The sequence below is a fragment of the Amborella trichopoda genome, chromosome 12 (assembly GCF_054954075.1).
Source record: "Amborella trichopoda isolate Santa Cruz 75 chromosome 12, AtrichopodaSantaCruz75HAP2 v2.0, whole genome shotgun sequence".
Taxonomy (NCBI): Eukaryota; Viridiplantae; Streptophyta; class Magnoliopsida; order Amborellales; family Amborellaceae; genus Amborella; species Amborella trichopoda.
The window spans coordinates 1,393,203-1,419,893 of NC_142347.1; the positions used below are offsets into that span (position 1 = coordinate 1,393,203).

Below are 26,691 nucleotides of genomic sequence, written 5' to 3' on the forward strand. Positions count from 1 at the left end.
TAAGTTCGAGGTGAAGGTTAGGTATGTTGTTTCAGTTTGCTTGGTAGTACTAAACAAAGTTAGTGGAGGTTCAGAATGGCTTGGGCCTTGACGGTAGTATTGATGAGTTCTATGGTGAGGTTTCTGACTTCATTCTCACCAAAGGGTAGGGGTCCAAATCCCCATTGATTTATCCACTTTTGAAAATTGCTTAGGGCCTTGACGATAGTATTGTCGAGCCCCATGATGAGGTCTCTTACTCCATTTTTACCAAAGGGTAGGGCTTAGGGCCTTGGCGATAGTATTGTCGAGTCCCATGATGAGGTCTCTGACTCTATTCTCACTAAAGGATACGGGCCCAAATCTACACTGACCTACCAACTTTACTTTTGAGATTTGAAAAAAGGGGCAACTTTTGAGATTTGAAAAAAAGTGTGTGGGACGCAAATGATTATCATTAAATTTAGCACAGATATTTAAAAAAGTCAAATCCTACATTCATGTGATAACTTTTATAGATATCTGTGCCAAATTTAATGATGATCTTTTGAGGTTCTACATGCATAGGTGTGGGCGGCACTCATAGAATCATTACTCTTTTTTTAATGCAAAAAGAGCGAAAGAATTTTTATTTTATTTTATTTGAGGTTATTTACAGGTTGGGATGGACTCATAGGATCATTACCTTTTTTTTTATGCAAAAAGAGAGAACGAATTTTTCTTTTTTTATTTGACTTTTTTTTATGCAAAAAGAGAGAACGAATTTTTCTTTTTTTATTTGAGGTTATTTGCAGATTTTTAGAGATCATATCCCAAAATTTGAGATCTAAAAGATATATCAAGGGTAAGTTTTGCTCGTGGGAGTAGATGTATAATATGCTCCTACGAGAATAAAAAGTCTTATAGCTTTTGGATTTTTGACCTCTTTAGTTCAATTTTTAATCATATTTAAAGATATGTTTGTATTTAAAATAACTTGAATCTTTGTTCGGAGATTATTGGTGATTTGGATGTACGTTTTAAATCAAGGAAAAATACATAAATAGATCATTTACTTTTTGGTAGAAAGATGTAAAGATAATTATTGTTGGTCAGAATTCAAATTAGATAGTTATAAGGGTGCTATTAATCACACTTAAGATTCAAAAAAAAGAAATTTCTCTGGCATTCTAATTTGACATATGGAGCACATGTGAATTTCTAAACACCGAACCAAATAAATAGTAAATAATCGGAACACATTAAAAAAACAAAAATCAACTAATTACCATCTCTCATTTACCACGTGTCACGCATCGCCGCAACACTTATCGACACGTCATCTTCCATGATGTCAAGGCGGGGGCGCCGACCAAACCCTACATTGCAGTGAACGCTATAAATACCACCGCCCGCTTAGTAATAATCACATCAAGAATTTCGGCCCCTTTTAATTCAGTTTAATTAAAGGCGGGAATAAAAAAGGGGCTGTTATTTTTATTTTTTCATAAAAAAAAAAGGAAGGTTAGGGTTTTATCAGTGGAAAAAAAAACGTCAGGATAGGGTTTTCAGAGCAAAAAAGGTGCAGAAAAGCTTCCCGTCGCCTTCAATGGCGAAGAAAGACTGTATTGTAGGTTAGTTTATCATCATCTCTTTGCCTTATTAAGTAGTTTAGGTCGAGGCCCTCCTGTTATTCCGTAATTTTCAAGCGGAAGGAAGGAAAATTGTTTATTGGCGTGTTCTTGGAGGAATTTGGATCTATTGAAGCCAATTTGAAGAGGAATTAGGGTTCCTTTTTTCGTAAATTAGGGCTCGCAACTTGTACTGGATTAAGGTCAATTGAATCCTTATCTGAAGATAATATTGGGTTTTTCTTTGAGTAATCATCAGTGTAGACGGCTGAGGCTTGGTTACTGTACCCTGGATCCTTTTCATTTGAATTTTAGTGAAAGGTTAGGGTTTGGAAGAGTTGAGTGGGTTTGTAAGAGTTGAGTTCATTGGATCTGGTAGACTAATTGATGCATGGCGATTGCTGGATATTTGACGTTTTAAAGGAAATTTGGGCTCTTAGTCGTTGATGGATGTTTTTCTAAGGAGTGGTTTCTAGCGTTTGGGTTTACAGATCTGAAACTTGAAGGAATTAGGTCTTTTGACTGTGAGAGTAGTATCTGATTGATCGAGGTTTGCTGCAAGCTTTTAAAGGCTTGGGCAGATAAGTTATTGGGTATTAGTGCCTGCCAATGCCATTTGTTAAGGTTTCTCTGGAGTATTTTGTGGCTTTGTGGAGACAAAAACTCGAGGGATCGGTAGCAAGAGGAGAACGTTTCGGTTGTAACAGAGGGGATGTCTTGGGCGGGTCCAGAAGACATCTTCCTCTCTACCTCACTTGCGAGCTATCTTGACAGTAAGAACTTTGGTCTTATCTTTGATTGATTCATTGTTCTATTACGGTTTTTTCACCTACAAAGTAGTTGTTTGTATTGTTAGGATGCTTGCTTTATCTGGATTTCTTTCCCTTTACGTGCACTATTTGAAGTGCTTCATTTTTACTTCAATTGAACTTTTGTCTTTTGGATTGTATCTTACAATTGCTTGAAGTTCTTCATTTTTACTTCAATTGAACAGATTTTTGGATTGCAAGGGTAATCTTTGGTACTTTCTGTTTGGCGTTTGGGATTGATTTCTTTCTCCAAAGACATAAATAATTGATTTATGAAAAACTGAAAGGCTTTTGAACCTTGGAATTGGTTTCCTTCTTCTCTAATTGTTGTTGGAGGCTTGGAGCATTGAATTGGAGCTTTTTTTCAGAAAGGTAACTGTACAACCAGGTTGCTACAAATTGGAAGACCACTTATGGCACAAAATTACACTTATAAACACCAGAAACATAATAAGAACTTTCAACTAGGCTTTGGGAGGGATTGTTACAAAATTGGTTTGTGAAGCCCCTTGCCGGGGAGACCATCTGCTATGGAATTCTCTAACCAAGTTTGCCGAAGATACACTTGAAAGGACTCTTAGATACGAAAATTTTCAGCAAAAGCATGCTTCGCACTCCACGTATGGGTAGAGTTTCTGGCAGACAGTTGGTTACATTTTGAGTCCCATTCAGCTAGCAGCGAGGATCCCTGCACCTGGTTGAACGACTTGAAACCTGAGAGCAGGGCTTGCATTTAGGGCCTTAGGCATCATTTGACACGCTAATGTCCTCTGCAAATGATAAACACACTAGACCAGAGCTATGTCTAAGGGTCGCCAAACCCCTCCCCTCCCTGGTTGCCCATGGAGCATCCATCAAAATTCAAATTGATGGTATCTGTTTCAGGTGCAAATCATTGTCTAGTGATAGTTATAGGGTAATATCTTGCCATGAGGGACCGATTAGGCAGGGAATTCAAGGTGGATTGTTTTGTGTTCTAACACACTCTATGACCATCGAGATTGTTCTATCCTCCTAAGTTTGGAATTGAGATCCCCCGACTCCAAGGATTCTAGAACAGAGGCTCGCCTTGGGTAATGACCAATCTTGGAAATGGGGGGAGTAGCAAGCAACAAACTATTGCTGGATATTGGCAGGGAGTGCCCACACAGTACTAGAAAGGTTAAATATGACTTCCTAGATTTTGCTAGCCACTCTGCCGTATAATAAGAGGTCGTCAATCGATTCCCAGTTTACATTGCACATGATTCCTCTCTTGAAGAGGTGAATACTCCCATTCTGGGCGTGATCGACTGTGACTGCCTTTTTTAACAGAGGCCTGGTACTTGGTTGGAGTTATGTTAAGCCATGCCTTTTTGGCAAGGGAGATGGGGTGATAGGCACAAGCTGGTTGGAGGAGGAGGACACTAAAAAGTTTCCAATGGGGCTGGCTGTCAAACCATATTGTCCAAACCCTGATGTGGAATGTAGAGTGAATTGAGGATTGACAGAAAGGCCTTATGTTCACCATTTTCTCTCTGTAAGGTCTCTTCTAAGTCCAATAACCATCCTAGCTGCCCTGCCAGCACTTCGTACATCTCATATACACATTTATCTTGGTCAGCGGCCACCATGTAGAGGTTATAAGAATTGAGCCTTGAGTTTGCTGTCTCTTGACCTGCCAATTGAATCAATGAGCTGATCCATTTCCAGGCCCACAAAGCACTTTGTTGGCCTTGGTTGTTGGCCTAGGTTGTTGGTAGTCACCCATATTGGAGCACCCATACCTATGCTGGATAACACTCCTCTAAAAGTGTTTGTCTTGTTGCAAATTGCTGCCACCATTTTCGCAAAGAGAGCAATATTCCTTTCCTTTAGTCGTTTAATACCCAACCATTTGGTCTTTTTATGTTTGCAAACATCTTCCCATTTCATTTGGTGTAGCTTATGCTTGCCACCTGCCCCTGACCAGGGGAAGTACCTCACTAGGTGGTCGAGCTGATTTACAATCAAATATTGGCATCCTAAAAAGGGGCATTTGGGTCATAGTAAAATTGGATGTGGTAGTTTTTATGAGAGTCGTCCTTTCCTCCTCAGAGAGGAAACAACCTTTCCATGACGCCAATTTGTGATCAAAACTTTCAACCGCTTCATCCTTTGCTGCTTTCTTTGTTTACCGAGGCACAAGGGCAAGCCAAGATGCTTGAGAGAGTTTACTCGACAGCCCAACCTCTTTACAGATTTCGACAGAGCTGGAGTTTTGGGAATGTTTTGAAAATAATGAATGGTGTTGCCATTGAATATTAAACTCGAATATTGTTAAATGCGAATAGTGTTATACACGAGTGAAGTGTGAAAATTGTTATATGATTTGTGAAAATTGTTATATGATTTGTGAAAATTGTTATATGCGAATGATGTTTTATGCACATTATGTTATAGGCAAATAATGTTATATTCGAATAAAATGAAATGCAAGTAATCTCGTATGCAAATAATGTTATGTGCGAATGATGGTATTCCCAAATAATGATAGATGCCAATATTTGTTATATGCAAACCATGTTATATATGAATAATTTTGTATGCGAATAATGTTATCTGCAATTAATATTAATTCGGAATAATTTTATCTGAGAATGTTGTTCGAGGTGAATAATGTTGTATCTAAATAATATCGTTCTATGCAAATAATGTTAAAATGTGAATATTGGTATAAGCAAATAATCCTATCCGCATATAATGGTTTTTTTTTGAAGCTGTTAACTGTTTATCTGCATATAATGTTAAATTGCAGATAGTCCTAAATGCAAATATTGTTTATACAAATGGCATTATATGCAAATAATGTTAAATGTGAATATTGTTATACGTGAATAACATTATTTGCATTGTTTAAAAAAAGGGTCCGCCTAGCGCCTAGGCGTTTTTTAACAAAAAATCGCACGCATCATGAAAAGGCTCCCGAAATGGGTGTTTTTACTTGGGTGGGCGCCTAGGCGACCTAGGTGGGTGCCCAGCACCCAGGTCTGGGTGGGCGCCCAATAAAGTCAGGCGGAAATTTCTTTTTAAATTCGCACAAAAGGGTAGAATGGGTCATTTTGACCCCCAAGTTTGTATGAAAAAGTTATGGGGTTTATTTTTGAATCCCAAAGTAAAATATATGTTGTGAAATGGAATAAATTACAAAATTTGACACAAATATATGCATATATGTACATTAGGATAGCAAATATTTTTAAAAATGCTATGATTTTCCACTACAGGGCTAAAAATGGATGATTTTCCACTACAGGGCGCCTGCCTAGGCGCTGGGCGCTAGGCTGGCCGCCTAGGGGACGCCTAGTGTTTTTTGATACCTTGCTTATTTGCATTTAATATTATTTGTATTTGCATTTAATATTATTTGTATTTAACTTTATTTGCGTTTGACATTATTTGTGAATGACCAGATTCAAAAAAAAAAAAACGTTGTGAATGACATATTTGCTCATTTCAGCATTTCTACTTATATTATACACACACAACATTAGTCACGTTCGATGTCATACTTATATATATATATATATATATATATATATAGAGAGAGAGAGAGAGAGAAAGAGAGAGAGAGAGAGAGAGAGCTTATGTATGCATAACATTATTCAGGAATCATGAATAACATCTGCATATAACAGTATTCACAGATAACATAAGTTGTAACATTGTTCGAACATGACAATTTTTGTGAATAATACTATTCCGGGTAACATTATTCACAAATAACATTTTTATAGTATAATAATTTTTGTGAATAATGCTATTCATATATAAATTGTTCGTGAATAACATTATTTTTGTATAATATTATTCACAGTTAGCATCATTAACATTTAACATTAGTTGCATATAATATTATTTACATTTAATATTAAAAAAATATAGCGGGGATGTTTGAGTAACATCAAAATAATTATTGTTTAATGTTGTATTGGTGCTTGTTATGTTCTACACACCACTTTGACATTTTCTTATAAAAAGGAAAAATGTGGGGATGGAAAGTGAGTGAGGTCCACCAAAAAATGATATATTTCATGGTGGATCCCATCACTGTTCCATTGGTTTACTGGATGGTGACGATCCAGTGGTTTATGATTTTTCCATGTCCATCAGATTATATTATGCTGTTCCTTTTAGCTGTTGGAACACGTCTGTGATTCTGGTAGATTAATGGGATATGGGGTCAGCTTTGTAGCATGTAGTGGTAACAAGCTTATTATGATTCATTCAAATGACTCAACAAAGTCATGCATAGACTTTGGAAAGTACATTATTGTCCGATGGACTATAGAACACAATAGAGTATTGGGTTCATCTGCCATATTATGAAATGATGGTATAATATTGTCTGATGGAATATATTATAGGTTTTGTCTAGGCACAAGGGCAGTGAATTGGAGTTTTGAGAATGTTTTGACTTTTCTGAAGCTAGTTTTGAGAGAAATTGTTCAAATGCATAATATTATAGAGGCTTTTGATTTTTTAGTCTCCATTGACTGACTGTGATTGTTAGTAAGAGTGAATTAGCTTATCCAGGTAGAAGTATGGTCATCTTTGTGACCTCCTTACCTGGATTTAAACTTGATTTTAGGATGCCTAGTTTATTGATGGATTTATTCTATCTGTTTCCCCATTTTCCTTTCATTGTAATTTTATTCTTTTACTGGTTCTCAAAATATCACGTATATTTGTGCAAATTTTATACATGAAATAGTAGTGGTAGGCTTGTTGCATTTTCACAAAAAAGGTCGAGCACGCATTTATGATTTTATGGGAACATATAATGTGCACATGTTTATGTATTATTTTGTATGCACTCTCGCTGCATTTTGTGCATATTTTTCTTCTTGCCCAGATGATCTTATCACTTGCCCGAGGTAAGTACCTGGATTTCTAAGTGAGGTGTCTTCATCTTGCCGTGGTTTATCATTTTACTCCCGAAGAACATTGCTTGACAACAAATAAAAAAGTAATTCATCAAGGCGTATTTGTGGACTTACGTCACCATCTAATAAGACATATTCGTGGACTTATGTCACCATCTAATGAATGTTTGAGTGGCTTTTGGGACCAGCCATCTTCTATTGCTTTGTGAATTTCCTTCATTCCCATTATTCTGACGGTGATACTACTTGTGTGATTAAGCAGCCATCTACAATCGAAAAATCTCTTGGAGATTGATGAATGAAGCTGCAACCTCTTTGTTGGAGCGACACTTTTTGCCCAGTTACCTTTGGTCCTTAATTTGTAATGATGACCTATGAGAATTTTCCGTTGGATTGCTACAAAGAAAGTGATATTCAGATACAAATATGATGGTTATGGTTAAACCTACATATGGCCATATGTTCACAGAAACATACGTACCTAACCTTATAAATACATATGTGCGTGCACACATACAAAGTACCTTCACTGGGCCAGTGAGCTTTATGAGTCTTCATGGGTAAAAGCTAGAGCGATTTGAACTCCTTCGAAGTTTCATCTCTTTTATATGTGCCTTGAATTTTGTAGGATTTAATTCACCACTTTCTAGGTTGGAGACTGGCTCATTGTGAGCCTAGCAGGGCCGAGCAGCCTTGTCAGTAGGCTTGACTCGTTGATGCCCTTATTTCTTACTCCCCTGATTCCTTTCTAATTTGTATACGTCTTTCTTTTGTGGTTGTATGACCTGACGGCATGGGGTAGATGCATTCTCTTAATAAATGTTAGCTACTTTCACACACACATTTGAATAAGCATGATTCTGGGTGACACTCATCTACTGTATGAACTATGAACTTTGACCATTATGTGTTGAATTAGTTATATGTGAAGTTTGTGATTATTGGGACTTTAGGGTTTCCTCTTGGCCTTCTTCCATGCTTTTTGGGACTTGCTGAAACCTGAACTTATGATCATGTTATGTGGATTCTTCGAAAGTGGAAATATTAATAAGGCAATGAACTCTATATTTATTGCCCTAATCCCACAAAAAGAAGAGGTGGAAGATGTGAAGGATCTCAGTCCAATTAGTCTCTTATGTAGTGTATTCAAGATGGGATTAAAGGTAGTGGCAAGTACATCGCAAAACGTGTTGAATGAAGTTATTTCAACTCAACAGGCAACATTTATGAAAGACTGACAAATCCTTGATGGAGTGCTTGTAGCTTATGAATGCTTGCACTTGAAATACAAAGTTCAAGTGCTGGAGTGCTTGTAGCTCATGAATGCTTGCACTCGAAATACAAAGTTCAAGTGCTATGCAATCCCTAAATGGATAACGTGGACTTATCTTGAAAAAATTGTGCAGCTTATGGGATATGGCCAGAGATGGAGGATTTGGACTAAGTGATGTTTATGGAATATCTACTGGATCTCCTAACAGCTATTTTTGAAGCTCAAGAGTCCCCAAGGCAGGGCGACCCTTTGTCTTCATTCCTGTTCACGTTCATTGCTGAGACTTATAGTGGCATGTTGAAGGGAGCATGTGCTGCTGAAATTTTATGGTTTAAATCCTCTGCAAAGGACAATTATATCCCGTTTGTAGTGTGCAGAGTATACACCTATTTTTTAATACATCAAAAACACAAATAAGGAATTTGTGGTTGATATTGAGACTGTTTGAAGTTGCTTCAAGTATAAGAGATGGTGAGCCATCTTAGATTTGGAATTGATAGAATGCCTAATAAATGCCGTTGGTTGCCTGTCTTGTGGAAAACCAGCAAACGCAATTTATAGTGGAGTTATTGAGGAATTTGACAGGACAATGGCTCTTTGGAAAATTTTGGATTTGGCCTTGGGAGGAAGGCTAACACTTGTAAAGTCAACACTGATGAATCTGCCAATCTATTATAGGTCGCTGTTCACTGTCCCCGGTTCAGTTGCAGACAACAGTTAAAAAAATGATGCAACTATTTTCTAGGGGGATCATTGAACAAAAGAAGGATGCAATCTTGTCAGATGGGGTAAGTTACGTCTTCCAAAGAGTAGGGAGCCTAAGAATCTTCAGAATCCATGAAGCAGACAATGCACTATTGTCTAAATGGTGGTGGAGGTGGACGCCCAAACAATTTATTTATGGGTACCTGCAGTGTAGAGTGAATATGGCAAGGTTGAGGAAGACTGGTATGTGAGGATGCAGTCTAAGAGGAACATTCTATTAGATGCATGGAATGGGATTAATAATTGCTGGCAGGAGGTTATGCAGAATATCAAAATCCAGGTAGGGAGTGGGAGGAAAGTGGGGTTCTGGTTTGACCCCTGGCTGGGATGGCATGCTGTTAAGGTGTACTCCATGGGATTTCCTTGAATCCAAAAAAACTAAAGTGTACACTGTCATAGGTTATCAAAGGAAGACGTAGTGGATGTTCTGCTTAGTCTGTTTTCAAAGTTGCAGAAAAGGGATTCTTTAATCCCAAGAAAGAAATTCTGTCTTTGGATGCCCAACAGCATGGGGAGTTTGTCTGTAAACCCATGTGCAGAATACTCGCTCAATGTTCAGAAGCATATGCTGTGAGCCTGTGACCGGTATGGTGTAGCATATTCCTGCTCCTCTGAAAATACCGTTCCTATCTTGACTAGCCACAATCGATAAAGTGTTTAACAGTTCACAATAGGAGCAAAGTTATTGTATTCCCTATGTTTGTGCGATGTGCAAACAGGCGTCTGAAGCCGTAGACCTTCTATTCTTACTCTCTCTGGAAAAGAGCCCTACATGGTCTTATCTCTTATGTTTTTAAACTTATTAGGCTTGAGTTGGGCCACTGCGGCCTCAGTTGAGACATTATTGCACAGTGATATACACCACCATCTCCTACAGCAGGTGTCATCCAGTGGAGGTTGACTTTACCTGCCATATTTGGGCTGGCGTGGGTTGAGTGCAATGGTAGATGCTTCAATGATTGAAAGCAAGACGAGTTTAGAAGAAGAGAACAAGTTAATGCCATGGTCATAGCATTACGAAAACTAATCCACAATTTGGGGTTCTACAACGAGTGATTGTGAGAACAAATGGGTGGAAATTGTAAATGGCAAATGAAAGAGAGGGGGAAACTCTATTAAGTGGATGCGGCCACTCATCGGGCCAGCTAAGCTAAAATTTGATGGAAGTTTGAGAGGTAAACCAGGTAAACTGGGGGATGCTGATGCTGAAGGGTTGGTGTGAGATGACCAGGGCAGAGTGCTCTGCTAATTTACTCTGGTCAATGGCATCATGCACAATTCAATAGAGGCTGAGGCTTGTGCCCCATTAGCGAGTCTTAGAAATTTGACCCCTTAGTGTGAGTAGGATCATTTGTGGCGGTATTCTGCCCGAGTGATTTCTTGGGCGAGTGGAAAGGACAAATGAACTTGAGACTAATTAACATATTCTAAGAATTTGCTCATCTTTCAAGTAGTTGAGATATAGAATTCCGACATACTTGGATGTCTAATAAGTTGGACTTTCAGGCCAAAAGCAGGAGATTCAAAGTCCTCTATCTTAGTGACCAATTTTGTTAATAGACCGATACAGATCATAGATTGAGGTGAGGCGTATACTCATTATAGGTTTGGAGTGATGTCAATCATGTGCATAAATAGCTTTCTGGTCTGAAGTATTGTGAAGAGAATTTTGAGTGTACATGATATATGCAGTTGCAAAATTTTTTGAATCAATAGAGTTCAGTTAACGTTAAAAGAAATAGTTTGTCGGTCATGCATCTAGAGTGTTTTGGACATTAGATTTCCATGCCCATGTGAAGTATATGTAAGAGATATATTTTCCTGTGTTGAAATTTATGGAATGCTTGTTCTTTTATCTATTGCCTGCCATTGTCTTACCTAAGAGTTTGTATTGGATGTTTTGCTTGTTACATCTTCTGGAAACTGACATTTTGCATGTGTTGTAGAAAAACTTCTTGTTCTGCTTCGAGATGGACGCAAACTCCTTGGAATCCTTCGCTCCTTTGATCAGTTTGGTAAATGTCTCTAAGTTACTTATCATCAGTTCAGTTTGATGCATGGATGCACATGCATTTTCTCTGATATTTGCTAAATTGCTTGTGTTGCCTGATCACAGCAAATGCTGTATTGGAAGGGGCTTGTGAACGGGTGATTGTAGGAGATCTTTATTGCGATCTGCCACTAGGCTTATATGTGATTCGTGGAGAGAATGTCGTCCTTATAGGCGAGCTGGTACTTGATTCCCTTTGTTTCATCAGTTCATTTAGGAAAAATATATATCACAATCCAGTGGATAGTGAAAAAAACAGTAGTCCATTGGGGCCATCACCCTTGGAGAGTGGGTCAACAAAACAGGACATGGGGTCCAATGGTGGTTCCCACTCTCCTGTCGCCATCCATTTCTGATGACCCCGTAGGTTATGGTTTTTGACTTTCCATTGTCTCTGGGACATGGTAATACTTCCCAACATACAATCTCATAATTTAGTGCACTTCTTATGAAAGGTAAGTTGTTTATGACTTTGCTCTCATATCGTATTTTTGGTTTCAAAATGAACAGGATCCTGAAAGAGAGGAGCTTCCAGCCCACATGACTCGAGTATCTGCCGTGGAGATAAAAAGGGTATGCTGTTTTCCTATTTTTCTGCTTTACCATCGTATTTAAAACCTGGAAAGTGTGAAACCCTTTTCAACTTTTCATTGCTGCCATTGAGGAATTAACTTTTGGAATTTTTCTGAAACTAGATCAGATTTCATACTGAAATATGTGGACAAAAAATATCCATGCACTCGATGTGACTAATTTATTAGCTGGCGATAGTTCTTGTCATTTGTTGAGAGCAAATATGGAAATACCATGTGAATCACAGGTGTTTTGGTTAATCTGATACCCCTTTATTTCCTTAGTGTGGTTGGTGATGATACTACCAAAAGGTTGAAACTACCCATGATTTGCATGCATATGTGCATGATTTAGCAACTAATTAAAACTCTATGCCCACAGAACAGATATACTATTGGGACCTATTATTCTTATATTGTTTTTTGAAATTGTTAACCTTGGATTATTCTTATATTGTTCTTGAAAAGTTGTGGAAGTTAGCGAACTTCACCAAACAAGTATTTTAGAAAATCTATAGATGAAAATATTTAGCATTTAGATTATGTGTGAATCAATACGTTATGCGCTTGTGAGTTGCCATATCATTGTGCATTCGGTGCGTGTATGTGTGAAATGAAGTTTGAATGTGTTTTGGGTGTGATGTTTAAATCCTGATATCATATTAGCTGGAAGTACATCATGGTTATGGCTGAAGTTTTCTCCTTGGTATAAGACTCCATGCTTCATGGCATAATTCTTTGTTTACCTTAGATCTCCTTAAATATTAGATGACTTCTTATTAAGTTCAAATAATATCCTGTTCCTTGTACTTTTTTCTTTACACTCCCATCATTTCATGATTTCAGGCATGAACCCATTTCCTTACTTAACATTCCCTTTTGTTCTTTTCTGAAAATGTCGCTTTTTGTGGCTGCATGTTAATGATTGTCAACTCTCTCCTTGTCTCGACCATAATTATTAAATTCATTTGTTTCTATTTTATCAGATTCATTTGTTTCCATGTTATTATTGCGCTCTCTTCATCAAATTATTTTTTGTTAAAATCATTTCTGCATTGTGCGCATGTGCATGTGTGCCTGTACGTGCCCACATGTGTGCATGCATGGCTGCATATGTGATTTTTATTTGTTCTTGATTTTATACAGGCCCAAAAAGCTGAAAGGGATGCCAAAGACCTAAAAGGTTCAATGCGAAAGAGGATGGAGTTTCTCGATCTTGATTGATCCATCCATTCTTGAATTCCTTCTGTGTTGAGAGCTGGGGCCCCAAGCCCTGTGCCTTTGGGTTGGCCCCATGTGTTCTGCCATTTTGGTGAGTTTTATGCCAAGTCTTTCCGCACATATTATCGCGGATGCTGCACATGGAGAGAGGCCACACAAATTTCCTCTTCGGTAAAAAAAGGATAAAAAAAAGAAGAAAGTAGTTAGAAATTAGATGGTTAGTTGTGATTTACTTGCATTGCTGCATGGCCAAATTTAGTTGTTTAAAACTTGTTCTTTGTATCAGGGTTGGTGATGGCTTTATGGGTTTCATTGAGTTTTTTATTAATCTATGGGTGATTTTAGTGAATAGATTGTTTTTAACTTTTTCATGGTTTATTTTCTTGGTGTAAGGTCTTTTCAGATGTGTTCTAGAGAGATTTTTGGGCAGGTTTTGAGCTTCCATCTCTCTCTTTCTCTGTCTCTCTCTTATCTCCCGCATTCTCTTTTCCATCATTGGTGGATTTTAGGCATTGGTGGAAAGTGAGGTACATAAGGGTGTGGTTGATTTTCCCAAAAGGGTTATCAAAACTCACCATTGGGTTTTTTGGATTGCCTCAAGACTACTGTTCTCATGTATCATCATTATCGTAAGTTTTTGTTTTTGTTTTGTTTTTCTTTTGAATGTTAAGCTGTTGTTCATGCTCTTATTATACTTGCCTGGAGGCTTCATTTGCAGAAATTATTAGCTTTTGTTTTTGCACTTCCTGGAGGCTTCTCTCTCTCTCTCTCTCTCTCTAGTTTATAGTACTGCCTATGGTTTTAACCTCCCTCTCTCTCTAGTTTGTAGCACTGCCTATGGAGTTTCTCTCTCTAGTTTGTAGTACTGTCAAGATCTCTCTCTAGTTTGTAGCGCTGCCTATGGAGTTTGTCTCTCTCTCTCTCTCTCTCTAGTTTGTAGTGCTCTCTCTCACGAAGTTTTAAGCATGTATTACTGTGGAAGTCGGAATATTGACTGTTCGGCGGCCCTCTCTCTTGGCTCTCACGGCTCTCTGTCTTACTAAGTTTGGTGCAAGGGAGCTTCGTCGATGACTATGCGCACTTACGCTCTGTGCAGGAGAGAAATGTAGTTTGTCATTTCTCCAATAAAATCGGTGATAATGGTGGATGCCTGTCCTTTCACTTCATATAACTAACGAACCGGCACTCACCTGATTTATGCCCCTCTTCAATGGTCAAGTGGTGTGATTTGGAGTTCGACATTTTGATTTTAGGTTTAGGCGGCCTAGCCATGTTCGCCCGGCCCCCCAAAAAAATAAATGAAAAACTAGGGGTGGAGCTAGGGCAGGGCTACCATGGCACTTGCCTAGTTTTTTTTTTTTTAATTTTTATTTTGTTTTGGTGTTTTATTAGGGTGGGTCCTATAGAGAACCGGCGAGGTTGGGGCGGTTGTGCTTGAATTTTGGGGTTTACTGTAGAATTACTAGAATTTTTATTTAGAATTGAGTATTTTCAAAAGAAAACGGTGATTAGAGTTTTAAATACTTAAAATTGGACAATGGAGGTATAGGAGTTTTAAATACTGGAATTGGACGCGCAGTCTTGGTTTAGTTTTAAGGTTTTACTGGGGGAGTATGTGGCCGATATGCTCCTGCAGGACCATGTATTGTTTTATGGCTTTAAATCATTTTTATACTCGGCGCATCATTTAACTGTCCAAAAAATAACAATCTTGTCGTTTACGCGAGATGTAGCATTAGATGTAGGGCATGATGTATACGTTTTCTTCTTTAATTCTTTGCGTGTGTGATTACGGTTTCCTCTTCCTTGTCACTTATAGACATCCGATCTGGTCTGGGGCCCATGAGGAAAGAAGCTCATTTTCATGCCACCGACATGAGCCACAATCAGCCAAAGTCATCTCTCCCCCACCTTGCCGCACCATCACCCCCTATCGTAGCTTTTTTTTTTTTTTCCCCAACTATTTTGGGTCCGTCAACATGATTAGTCTGCTATATATTTAGTGAGGTAATATGTCTCTATATCTTTCTCCCCTTCCTTCCTCTTCCTCTCCTTGGGGTAAATCTCTCTTTCTGTATCTCTCTTACTCAGTAGTATGAATGTCTCTCACCCATGCAGTCAAAAAAAAAAGTTTAGGTAAGGTTGCAACCTTAAAATGTAGAATTAAGATGAATTTAAAAAATCCATTGAAAATACTTGTTTTAATGTTAGAAAACCATCTGATTTAGTATCTCAATATCAAGATGTATGAATAGGAAGAAAGAAAATTATTTTGAGTAAAAAATTAATAGATCTAGTAACAAATTATTTGAACCGTCCATTTTCCAGATTTTTATATGTTTATGGATCTTCTTGATTTTCACCAATTTTTTTAGTTGAAAAATTTTATAATTAGTTAGGTTATTCTAATAATTGTTTATACTAAAATTACATCTTGGATAAACATGGTTTAAGGTTGCAACCTTATGGAAATCACACCCATGGTTAAATACTGTGTGCGCGAAAATCTTGTCGTGGAACTCTCTCTCTCTCTATCTCGCTTTCTCTCCGCCTTTTGAATTCATTTGACATGTCGGATGTGTCCCTCCATTTAACTCCCCTGAAAATGCCGTACGTCAGGCACTGATGTTCACCTTTTCCGCAGGGTGCTTGCATAGGTTGCTTGACATTATAGAATTCATCCTGAAACTTATGACAATTGACTACATCATGTGCCAATTCAGTGTCTCCCGGAACAAAAAGGATATCGACTACAAGCCCCAACACCAAATGATGACCTCATTATTCTATTTTTTTTGTTTCAATAGTATACAAGTTTTTAACCCTATAAAGGGTAAGCTTTCTATGCTAACCCTAGAGTATAAAAATTATATACTGCCCTATATCCAACTTTCTATTTTAAATGGAGGGTTAAGATTGCTTCAATCACAATGTCATGTCTCTACATTATTTTATTTTTAATTATTTTTTTTATATACTATTTTGACATCAAAATTGGACGTCCAATCCTCTATAAGCGAAAACTATAAAACAAATATTTTCAATAAAATAAAATAATCAAAATACCCCTGAAAATTTCAAGGGGTATTTTGATCATTATATTTTATCGAAAAATTATTTTTAATATTTTTTATAGGTGTACCCCAATGAGAAGATGGCACATACCAAATTTCATAGTCATACAATTTGTATAAAAAAAATTAAAAATAAAATACTTCGAGACGTCGGATCTAAGATCAAACGTTGAGTGGCTCTTGACCAAAATTGGATGGCTGGATGGTAGGGAAAGCATAGACCTTCTATGCTACAGGGGAGGTGTAGAAACTTTTCCCTCTTATAAATTAGAGCTCTTATTCACATCTTCGATAAGCTCAATAATAAATCTTTTCTAGGAGCTTAATGCCCAAATATATAAAAATATAATTTCTCACAGGGAATCAGAGTCAAATATTTTTTCGGCAATGTAATATGAACTAGTTTTCTTTTTCAACAAAGTATTTTCCGACATAAGACCCTTCACAGAATTTTCAGATCTGGGTGGGTTGTTGTTGCAAAAAAAAAAATTTGGTGCAATCAGATCTGGTATTTTTTTCTATCTACATTCTATATTCGGTCAGTTGGATCATCAAATTCTAGTATGTTGGTATTTTCTCTAACAAGCTTTTTGCCTTTCTCTCTTAGCTCCGTAAAACAAACTGCAAAGTTGTTTCTTCCTTGCACCGTCTGACAAACGTTTTTTTTTGTTTGCATCGCGTCTACTTGAAACTTGACCTGTTTGAGTTTCTGTCATTGCCCTTTTGAAACTTAACTTGAAAACACCCTTAAAAAATAATCTTATGTTGATGACCAAATTTTCTGTTACTCGGTCATGTCTATTCTAGTCTACGACCGACTGAATCTGTATTGGATCCACACCGACTTCTGTTGGCTCTTCTATATGCAATTATGTTTTCTTAGCTGTCTGGATGACTTTTTTTTTTGTCTTCAGTGAAGATCTGAAGTTTTTATTCATTGGTAAACTCTGATTTGCAGCTCCGTGTTTTGCCTTTTGTTTCTGAGGCTTGTTGATCAACTGCTCTTCTGTCGTTGATTTTTGTGTTTGTTGATCAAGCTTATGAAAATGTCCAATCTGTACCATCTGCTGAACAACCATCGAGTCGTGTTTCGACTATCTGTTCTGTTTCTCTTCCGAGTTGTGTTTCGACTCTCTGACATGTTTTGGATGTTACTGTTCTCAACTCCGAATATAAGGTCCAAATGTGCTTGTTGATCTGCTGTTGATTTTTGTTGGCTCTTTCAAGTGCTTTATATTTGATGATCGAATTTATCAATCCTAGTTGATGATCAAGTTTTCCGTTTGTTGATCATGTTTAAGGGTTGAGTTTTTCGTTACTCAATCCTATTGGATGATGGAGTTTTCTGTTACTCTATCCTTTGTGATGATGTTTTTTTTTTTTTCGTTACTTGATCTTGCATGTTTTAGAGGCATGTTGATTTGTTATTATGCGAGACTGCTATGTTCGACGCATCGATTTTTTATGATCATTAATTTGCAGCTATTCAAGCTTCTTTTATTCGTGCTTTATTTCTAAGGCATGCCTTCAGTTATCCAAACTCAAGTTGCTCTCTCTTAACGCATCTTCAGTTTAAAGGGAAGTATGGAAATTATAGAGACCTAGACTTTTTTTTTGGCGCAATATTTTCCGTCTTTTTATGTTTACCCATATTCGGAAGGTGGTTCATTGCATATATTACTTTCTTTAGTAGCATACAATTTTGTAACCCTATAAATTGAAGCTCTTATTCACATCTTCGATAAACTCAATAATACATCTTTCATGGGGGCTTAATGCTCAAATATATAGAAATATAGTTTATCACAATCTATAATTCCTTTCGTAGCTTTTTAAGGAAAAGTATAGAATGAGACCATTTATCATTGGTACAAAGTGGTCACAATTGATCTTGATCATTGGATGTAAACTTGGGCGGTTACATTTATTCCATTGACCAAATTCAAACTTCAAAAGAAATTTTCTTGAACTTTATGATACACCGAGGCTATCAAATTTCACATTGAATGGCTGTAATTAATTGTGACCACTTTGTACTAAAGGTAAATGATCTTATTGTATATAATCCCACGTTTTAATACATTGGAAGCTCCTTTTGAGAGTGAGAGTGAGAGAGATGGTCTATTTTCTATTAAAAAATGTGGTAGTCTCTTGATGGTTGGATCTCTTTAGAGTGCTTGACATAGGGACCCTAAAATTTTATATAATTACAAAGACGATCGGTCAACCTATTTTTATTTTTATTTTTCAAAATTGCCTCTTAGTCAACTCAAATTTTATTTTTTATTTTTAGTTTTTTTTTTAGTAGGGCAGTACTTTAAGCTTTAAAGCATTGTTCTACTAATGAAAAAACTAAAACAAACAAAAACTAGATGGACCGAAGAGCAATTTTGTAAAAAAAAAAAATTGACCGACCATCTTTATAATTTCCACATATAAGTGGAACATTTCGTAATTTACCTAAAATTTCAAAGTTTGTACATAAATCACTCATCTCTTTGTAATTAAGGCTACAAAAACATTCGAAATTTCTCAAATATATGAGAGAGACAGGATGAGATTGTCTGATCAGGTAATCTCGATGGTTGGATCTCTTTGTAATTAAGGCTGGGAAAACATTCGAAATATCTCGAATATATGAGAGAGATAGAGAGAGGTGGTCTCTTGGATCTCTTTGCAAATAAGGCTTGGAGAACTTTTCTTTAAAGTAATTGTGGTTGCTTTGGTAATTGACCAGAAAAAGGAATCCAGCCCTCAAAAAACTTCAGACGGGTTTCTCTGAGAAGATTTTTCTGCTGTGTTCGTAATTCAACAAACAAATCAACGGCCTTAACACCGAAAAAAAAAAAGAGAAACAAAGTTTAAGCAATCTCTCAGTCATCATCATAAAAGAAGATTGACCATTAGGATCCACAACATTTTACAACAATATAGCCCCTGTTATCGCAAGCACAATGAAAAATTGTAGGTTTGCAAGTGGACAGGGTGACCCACGCGTTCTGGTCCAACATATGTGGTGCATGGGCTGGGTACTGAACTAGAAATCCTAGCCGAGGCCCGACAAGCCCGATCAAACATAAAGGACGGGCTCCTGACCGGTCCTAAAACTTGGTGGGCCAGTTTTGGAAAGGGTGATACGGGCCGAGTACTTGGCCTTAGTCCGTGTAACTTGGCCGGAGTTGGGCCGACTAGCAAAAAAGTGTTAAAAAACACAAAATACAGAAAATCTTAAAAAATAGAAAAATACATTTACAGTAAATGAGGTAAAAATGGCAGTGGAAAATGGATTTTGAAAAAGTTAATTTGTGATCGGAAGTATTTTAGAAATAATAAAATAAGGAAATATAAAAATAAGTACGGAAAAAGTTGATATAAAGTTGCAACCTTAAAATATAAAGTTAAAGTTGCACTTCATAAATCTATCGGAAAATGTTGTTTTAATTTTGAAAAAAACACTCTAATTGTTTATTTTGGCATCGAGATGTATGAATATAAAAAAAAATAAAAAGATTTTGAGTCCTAATAAGAGTGCATCTTGCAACACGTTATTTAGACCATCTATTTTCAAGATTTTTATATGTTTATAGATCTACTTGATTTTAATCATTTTTAGAGTTTAAAATTTTTATAATTAGATATGAAAATAGAATTTCAGATAATCTTAATAATTTTTTACACCAAAATTACATATTAATGTTGATGATAAAATTTGGGGGTGTGCGATAATTGGATTGTTTAAGGTTGCACTCTTATAGAAACCACACCTAATAAGTATTCATGATCAAAATACTTTCAAATCGTTAGATAGCAAACATAAAAAAAAGACCACATTACAAATAAATTTCTTATTTTATTTTTATTTTTATTTTATATTTTTTTAAATTCTTTTTTAAGATCGACTCCCGAGTTGGGATACTCGGACGCGTCAGGGTAGCGAGCCAAAGTTATTCGGACGAGTCCGATCGGTCAAACACTAAGCTGGGAAATGCTATGGGCCCGGGTTCGGCCTAGCCCAACCGCAGCTCGGGCCATTGCCGCCGTAAGACATTACGTTCCACTCTCCTCGTTTGTGAGTCCTTCCTTAATTGAAAAGGGGTATTTTAGTCATTAGACAATGTCCGACGAGTCCAGTTCTTACTTCTTAGTTTCTCTCTCTATAAAAAGGAAGCCGGCTTTCTCACTCCAAAGCTCAGTTTTGTGTAACAGAGCAGATCCAGGAGCTCCCAAGCTTCTGATCTGCCACCCCTAAAAATGGCGGTGAATTACCATCCTATCCTCTCTCTCCTCTTATTCTGCTTCTTCATTCTAGGGGCAAATTCCTCCGTGCATGAATATAAACAGGCAAAGTTCACGAGCAAGGGCAATGCATTTGTTGTCCATGGCGGAAGTGAGGGGATTTATGCATCACCCTTAAGCAACAATGAGAGTGCGTCGCTCTCTTATATCAGGTAATTTTTTCTCAATCCCATTAATTTGGCTTTCTTTTTTTCTCTTTTTTAGTGGAGATTCACATTGATTTAGCTATGTATTTAATTCTCTCTGAGTCGGGATTCTTCATCAATAGTATGTCTGTTTTCCTGTAAGATTTGCGTGATTTTTTAGCTGAAGTTTGTGTTTTGAGGGTTTGATTTGGTTGATTTATTGTTTTGGATCAGCAAATCTGTATAACTGGTGAAACTACTCTAAAATTGTCGTGTTTCCGTGGGGTTAGTTGCGAGTAGCTGATTTTAAGGTGTTTTGGGATTGCATTTCGCCAGTTTGTTCTATTGAATCGGTAAATCTTTGTAATCAATGTTGTTATTATGAAATGGTTGTGTTTCCCATGGATTTAACAATTTATAAGTCAACAACGTGTGATTCCTCTAGCGAAAAAAGATTTTCCTTATGATTTCTTTGCATTTCTTGTTATATTTTTATTTTATATTTTCATTATTACGGGCATGTTTGTTGATTTCATAAACTAGTGTTAGGGGACACAATTTGGTCCATGTTTCTTTCTTCTGAGCTGTTTAAATATGATAATTTCCATGGTCATTAGATCTACTCTTACTGAATGAGTCCAGGAAGTGGTAAGTTGCAAATCAGTCCAGTCTTGGTTGAGAATTCTGGGGATATTATAAAATTGCTTCATTTGTTTTTTTTTCAAAATTTTATTTGTTAAGGAAGTATCTACAGTTCTACACCCACCCTGGAATGAATCTTAAAAATTATTAATTGCAGTAAGGGAAGGGAAACTCTTCAATGACCTTGCTTTGTGCCCAGTGCATCAATGAGTATTCTGCTCACCTTGTCTGTGTATAAAGAAGGGGTGGATTTTGGATGTTCATCAATGAGTTCTTTTTCAGTTCCTATTGTTTTCTCAAGTTTGACTTCCAAAGTTGCAGTATCAAGTCCATGCCCTAATATCCTAGGTTGTGGTTTTACTCATGGACTTCATTATTGTGATTCATGATGAGGGATTCAGAAAATATGTAACATGCAGGTTTTTGAAATTAGCAGATGATACTCCTGAGAATCTACTTTGGAAATGCATAAATATTCAAAATTTGTTTGTTTTGACTTTCCATGAGATTCGAACCAAATAAGTTGTCATATTTGGGTCATATTGGTGATGATCTTAGCATCTGGAAAGGGCTTCCTTGAAGTTATTCATTCAATTGCTAGTCTGCTCAGATCTTCATGTACTTGATTAGATAAACAAACTATTGGATTTGTTCTTCGCTGTTTCCTGTATGACATGTTAGGATGCAAAAGGTTTTTGGCTCTTCGAGTAAAAAGGGACGTTGAATTCTAGTAATTTGGCCAGGAGTGGTATTCTTTGTGCAATTTCGGTTCTTATTGACCAGAGAGATGTCCACATTTCATCTTTCACAAACATTATAATGTTAAAAATATGTTTCTTTGATTTCCCTCTGCTGACTTTGCTCCCAAAACATGAATACAGATTTGAAAAGATCAAATTCAGAAGACCTAAGGAAGCAATAGCTGCTGGAGCTAAGGGCCAAACTGCACTTGTCCAAGCGATAGTTTTTGAGGTTGAAGACCGAGAGTCAATTGGTGGTTCTGCCTATGGAGGTCAAAGAGCTGTATGTTGCACAGCTGATCTTGCCAAGTTGGGAGCTTGTAAACAAGGTGAGATTATTTACCGCCCTTCTAAAACCAAGTCTAACTGGCCCCAGGTGTTCAATGTGCATTTCATAGATGACAACCTTTTGGCATTCATGGAGTCAAAAACCATACCAATTACGAGCACCGGAATGTATAACCTCTACTTCATTCACTGTGATCCAAAACTCAAGGGACTGATTATGGATGGCCAAACTGTTTGGAAGAACCCTACTGGCTATCTACCTGGGAGGATGGCTCCCCTTATGAACTTTTATGGGTTCATGTCTCTTGCATTTGTAATACTTGGGCTTGTGTGGTTCTCTCAGTATGCCAGGTTTTGGAGAGAGGTTTTGCAACTGCAGAATTGTATCACGCTTGTCATTGGTTTGGGCATGTTTGAAATGGCACTTTGGTACTTTGAGTATGCTGATTTCAACAAAACTGGGGTTCGACCAATTGGAATAACTATATGGGCGGTGACATTTGGTGCCATCAAACGAACTGTTTCTCGTTTAATCATTCTTGTGGTTTCTATGGGATATGGGGTCGTGAGGCCAACCCTTGGTGGTCTTACATCAAAGGTGGTATTGCTTGGAGCCACATTTTTCTTGGCATCTGAGGTGCTTGAGTTAGTTGAAAATGTGGGCTCCGTAAATGATCTCTCAGGGCAAGCATTATTGTTTCTATCTCTTCCAGTGGCACTTCTAGATGCTTTCTTCATTATTTGGATTTTCACTTCACTTTCCAGGACTTTGGATAAGCTTCAGGTATGTGGGTTCCAAGGTCATCTTGGCTTATTGTTAACAACCTTTTTCCGACAAAGAAATATGATCATCGGGCTTTGCTATTGTTGTTTTCTTTTACTTTTCCTCGTGCATAAAAATTCAGTCGTACTTTCAATATACATGGAATGATTCATGTCCCTGAATGCAGACAGTAGCAGAAAGATTAACATGATAATTTTCTAAAGCCTTCTATTTCTTAATGAGAACTCAGTGGCTTTGACTTTCACATGAGTTGGCAGATCTATTTTGAGTCTTGTTCAATACAACTGAAACTCAAAATACATGAAAATCATAAATAACATACACACACACAAGCTTTTGAATTTTGAATCCAGAACTGATCAGGATTCCTAGATAAGATCCTTTCTCATTATAAAATTTGTTTTTTGAGAACGATTTTTGGTTGAGAAACATCTTAAATACGAACTCATTCTTCAGCTCCTGACGGGAACTATTTGAAATAAGAAGTTTTCAAATTTCATTTTCTTATAATTATCTACAGAGTGTATGCTTGAATTATGATCTTATAGTAATCAATTAGACCCATTTCTCTATTTCATTTTGTCCATAACAGTCGAGAAGGATGATGGCAAAGTTAGACATCTACCGGAAGTTTACTAATGCATTGGCAGTGGCTGTTATAGTATCATTGGGATGGTTGGGGTATGAGGTATGGATTTTTTAGTTGAATACCTTTTTTTTATTTTGGATTGTCTATAGGTGTTCGAACCCAGCTTATCAACATAAACCACATGCATATGCCTATCTGTTCGTATATCCCTGTGTATGTATGTTTACATAAATTTTATTTTTATTGAGAATATTAACGGTTATGTATGTATGTTTACATAAAACATAAACACAACTACACACTCCTTTTGTTTCCTTTTGGATTGATTTATTGACTATTTTCGTAATTGAAGTGTTTTAAAAAGCGCTAGGCGGTAGGGGGGTCCAGGCCTCCCAAAACCTGAGCAGCCCAGTAGATTTTTTTTTTTTTGGATTCTCTCTTTAAAATAGCCTCTAATAGATTTTAGGTTTCAAATGAACCTACAACCCACAATTTTACCCCTTTAGTATTAAAAAAATGACTCAAAAATATCCTCAAGGAGCTACATTTCCGCCCCTAGGTGGGGTGCAAGCCCTGGGCGGCTGCTTTCAGGCGGACACCCAGGGATATCCGCCTAGGCAGCAGCCCAGGTACTGGGCATCTGCTTTTTTAAACAGTGTTATTGATGATAAGCATGATTCAACTCCATTGAGATGGAGACCACCATGGCACATGCTATAGGACCGTATCCTTCATGTGCTACATTTGATATCTATGCAATTAAATTAGCTGAGCTGTTGTTGTTCTCTGGTTGTTCACCACTAACCTGTCATTTCGACCCAAGCTTTGAACCGGGTAGAATAATTCTAGTAGGCTGTTTGGCAGGGCATTTTAGAAAAAGGAATACTCTGGGATATTTTTCTTTTCAAATAGAGAATCTATAATGTAGATATGATTAGGAATTGATCGTCAAAGACCAAAAAGATGTAGATCTATATATTCAATCTGGCCAATTTTCAAGTTTGAATTATTGGAATAATTTTATGATTGTCTGGTAGTTCCTGTTGCAATTTTCAGATCCTCTTTAAATAAGGCCCACAATTGCTAGGCCATTCTTATTTAAGCAACCACGTATAGCATGTGTGGTCACCACAACCGTACCCTGTGGAAGGTTATTAAGCACATGGACCACCATATGCCTCTCGGATTGCCTGCATTACCTCGAAAAACTGTAGGATAGCCTGTTTTTATATAGATAGATACAGCATTTTCTGGCTTAAACTTCTAACGATCTGGTTGTTCATTGGCTAAATATATAGAGGTTTAGCAAATGTGAACTGTAAAAGAACAAAAATGTTAACTGTAGGAACAGAAGAACAGATATACTAAACATTCTTATCCCTTTGTGTTATTCTCTATAAATGATCTCAGCTTTCATATGGTATAATGTATTCTCGTTCCTCTTTTTTTTTTTAATGTTAACTTGGCATGGGTGGGAGTGGGACTGGAACTCTTGACGTCACGCTGTAGCTCTACCTACCCTGTTCACCGTGGCAAGAGCCCAATATTTTCTGGATTTTATGCTATGAGACAATTTATCTTTGTTACAAGGAGGTTACAATTGCTATTAGCCATTAGATATCGAATTGGAATGTTGGATTGTGTCATGAAGTTAGAGAAATTATTTTTGAATTGTGAATCTAGTTAATGACACTTGGAACCACCCAATTTGAAATCTGACGAACAAGAGTGATTGTTATCTCCTTGTATAAAAAATAAATGGTCTTTTTATATACTTTTCCATTCTTTCTCATTCCTTGTTTTTTTAAGAGTTCTCTTGATGATTTGTCTCATTTCAAGCTATGGCATGAAATATAGATAGCCAAAACACATCAAGACTTTTTTTAGAGTGATTAAAAAGTCTTGAGTTCTTTCGATTGGGTTGGCATATCTGTTCCATGAAGACAGATAATTTATTTTGAAATGTGAAAGGTACACGTCTCCAATTCTTTTTTCTAGCTCTTTGCATGTGGTATTTTTTCATCTATCCCTCTCCCTAATTTTGTAATTTATGATTATTAAGCTTTACTGATCAACAACTGATGCTTTTTTCTATTTTCCATTTGGTTATTAACCAGCAACTTTTCCATTTCAATTTTCCTTGTCACACAGCTCTACTTCAAGTCCAAGGATGTGTATAATGAGAGGTGGCAGAGCGCTTGGGTCGTTCCTGCCTTTTGGCAAGTCATCTCTTTGTCTCTCCTCTGTGTGATATGCACCCTTTGGGCACCCTCCCAGAACTCTACCCGGTAACTTCCCTTTCCCCCACGAGAGAGAGAGATACGCCAGCATCCATATTGGTTATGCTGGGCCTTGCACTTTATCTGTTTCTCTTAGATGGGTTTCTACTTTTTCAGATATGCATATTCTGAAGACGTTAACGAGGATTTTGATAGAGAGGAGGGCTTTTCTCTGATCAAGCCAGCATTTGTACATTCCAAAGATAACCAGGTATCCCCTTTGATGGATAGAAGCACAGTGAAGGTGGGTGAGGTCTTCCCACTTAATGAAGGCTCAGAAGAGGACAAGAGAGAGTGATTGGATTCACTGATCCGTTGGATTTTCTGGCCAGTTTTGGGGGGAGGATTCTTTGTGTGATCCCTTGGGGTTTTTATGAAGAACTCGATGTGACTTTGGCTTACCCCAAAATTTGGATAAGGTAAAGAGGTCTCTCAACATAACAGGGATTTAGGGGACTGCGACTTTTTATTTTTCGTTTTGTAGCTTTATTTTTATTTTATTTTATTATTATTTCTGTTTTTTGGGAGAATTGTCTTGTCGAATTAAACTTATTTTTGTGATAGTTTCAGATGATTTTGATATACTAGGTTCCTTCAGTTTGGAATGAATTGTAGGTCTTATGAAAAGCGGAAATGTTTGGACAGTGGATCAACTCTTGTTCAAGTTCTAAAATAACCCCAAAGGTTCAAA

The 26,691-nt window shown here is 37.1% G+C and overlaps 2 protein-coding genes across 2 annotated transcripts; both read left to right on the forward strand.

The window, feature by feature from the left end:
• Positions 1–1,385: 1,385 nt before the first annotated feature.
• Positions 1,386–13,625, forward strand: LSM1A (Small nuclear ribonucleoprotein family protein). Its single transcript, XM_006836539.4, has 5 exons — positions 1,386–2,362; positions 11,287–11,355; positions 11,457–11,572; positions 11,901–11,963; positions 13,109–13,625. Exons 1-5 carry the CDS (start codon positions 2,302–2,304, stop codon positions 13,184–13,186), a joined length of 387 nt encoding a protein of 128 aa, XP_006836602.1. The 5' UTR covers positions 1,386–2,301; the 3' UTR covers positions 13,187–13,625.
• Positions 13,626–20,443: 6,818 nt separating this feature from the next.
• On the forward strand, positions 20,444–26,627 carry LOC18427492 (Lung seven transmembrane receptor family protein). Its single transcript, XM_006836540.4, has 5 exons — positions 20,444–20,705; positions 22,202–23,132; positions 23,725–23,820; positions 25,873–26,009; positions 26,118–26,627. Exons 1-5 carry the CDS (start codon positions 20,509–20,511, stop codon positions 26,296–26,298), a joined length of 1,542 nt encoding a protein of 513 aa, XP_006836603.1. The 5' UTR covers positions 20,444–20,508; the 3' UTR covers positions 26,299–26,627.
• The last annotated feature ends 64 nt before the right edge of the window (positions 26,628–26,691 follow it).

What these genes read in the sequence shown, in the direction of transcription:
- LSM1A (XM_006836539.4), top strand. Translation starts at nt 2,302, where the DNA reads ATGTCTTGGGCGGGTCCAGAAGACATCTTCCTCTCTACCTCACTTGCG. An exon ending in TCGCTCCTTTGATCAGTTTG is followed by an intron (nt 11,356 to 11,456) that starts GTAAATGTCTCT and finishes GCCTGATCACAG; the next exon opens with CAAATGCTGTATTGGAAGGG. An exon ending in CTGCCGTGGAGATAAAAAGG is followed by an intron (nt 11,964 to 13,108) that starts GTATGCTGTTTT and finishes GATTTTATACAG; the next exon opens with GCCCAAAAAGCTGAAAGGGA.
- LOC18427492 (XM_006836540.4), top strand. Translation starts at nt 20,509, where the DNA reads ATGGCGGTGAATTACCATCCTATCCTCTCTCTCCTCTTATTCTGCTTC. An exon ending in GCGTCGCTCTCTTATATCAG is followed by an intron (nt 20,706 to 22,201) that starts GTAATTTTTTCT and finishes ACATGAATACAG; the next exon opens with ATTTGAAAAGATCAAATTCA. An exon ending in TGGGATGGTTGGGGTATGAG is followed by an intron (nt 23,821 to 25,872) that starts GTATGGATTTTT and finishes CTTGTCACACAG; the next exon opens with CTCTACTTCAAGTCCAAGGA.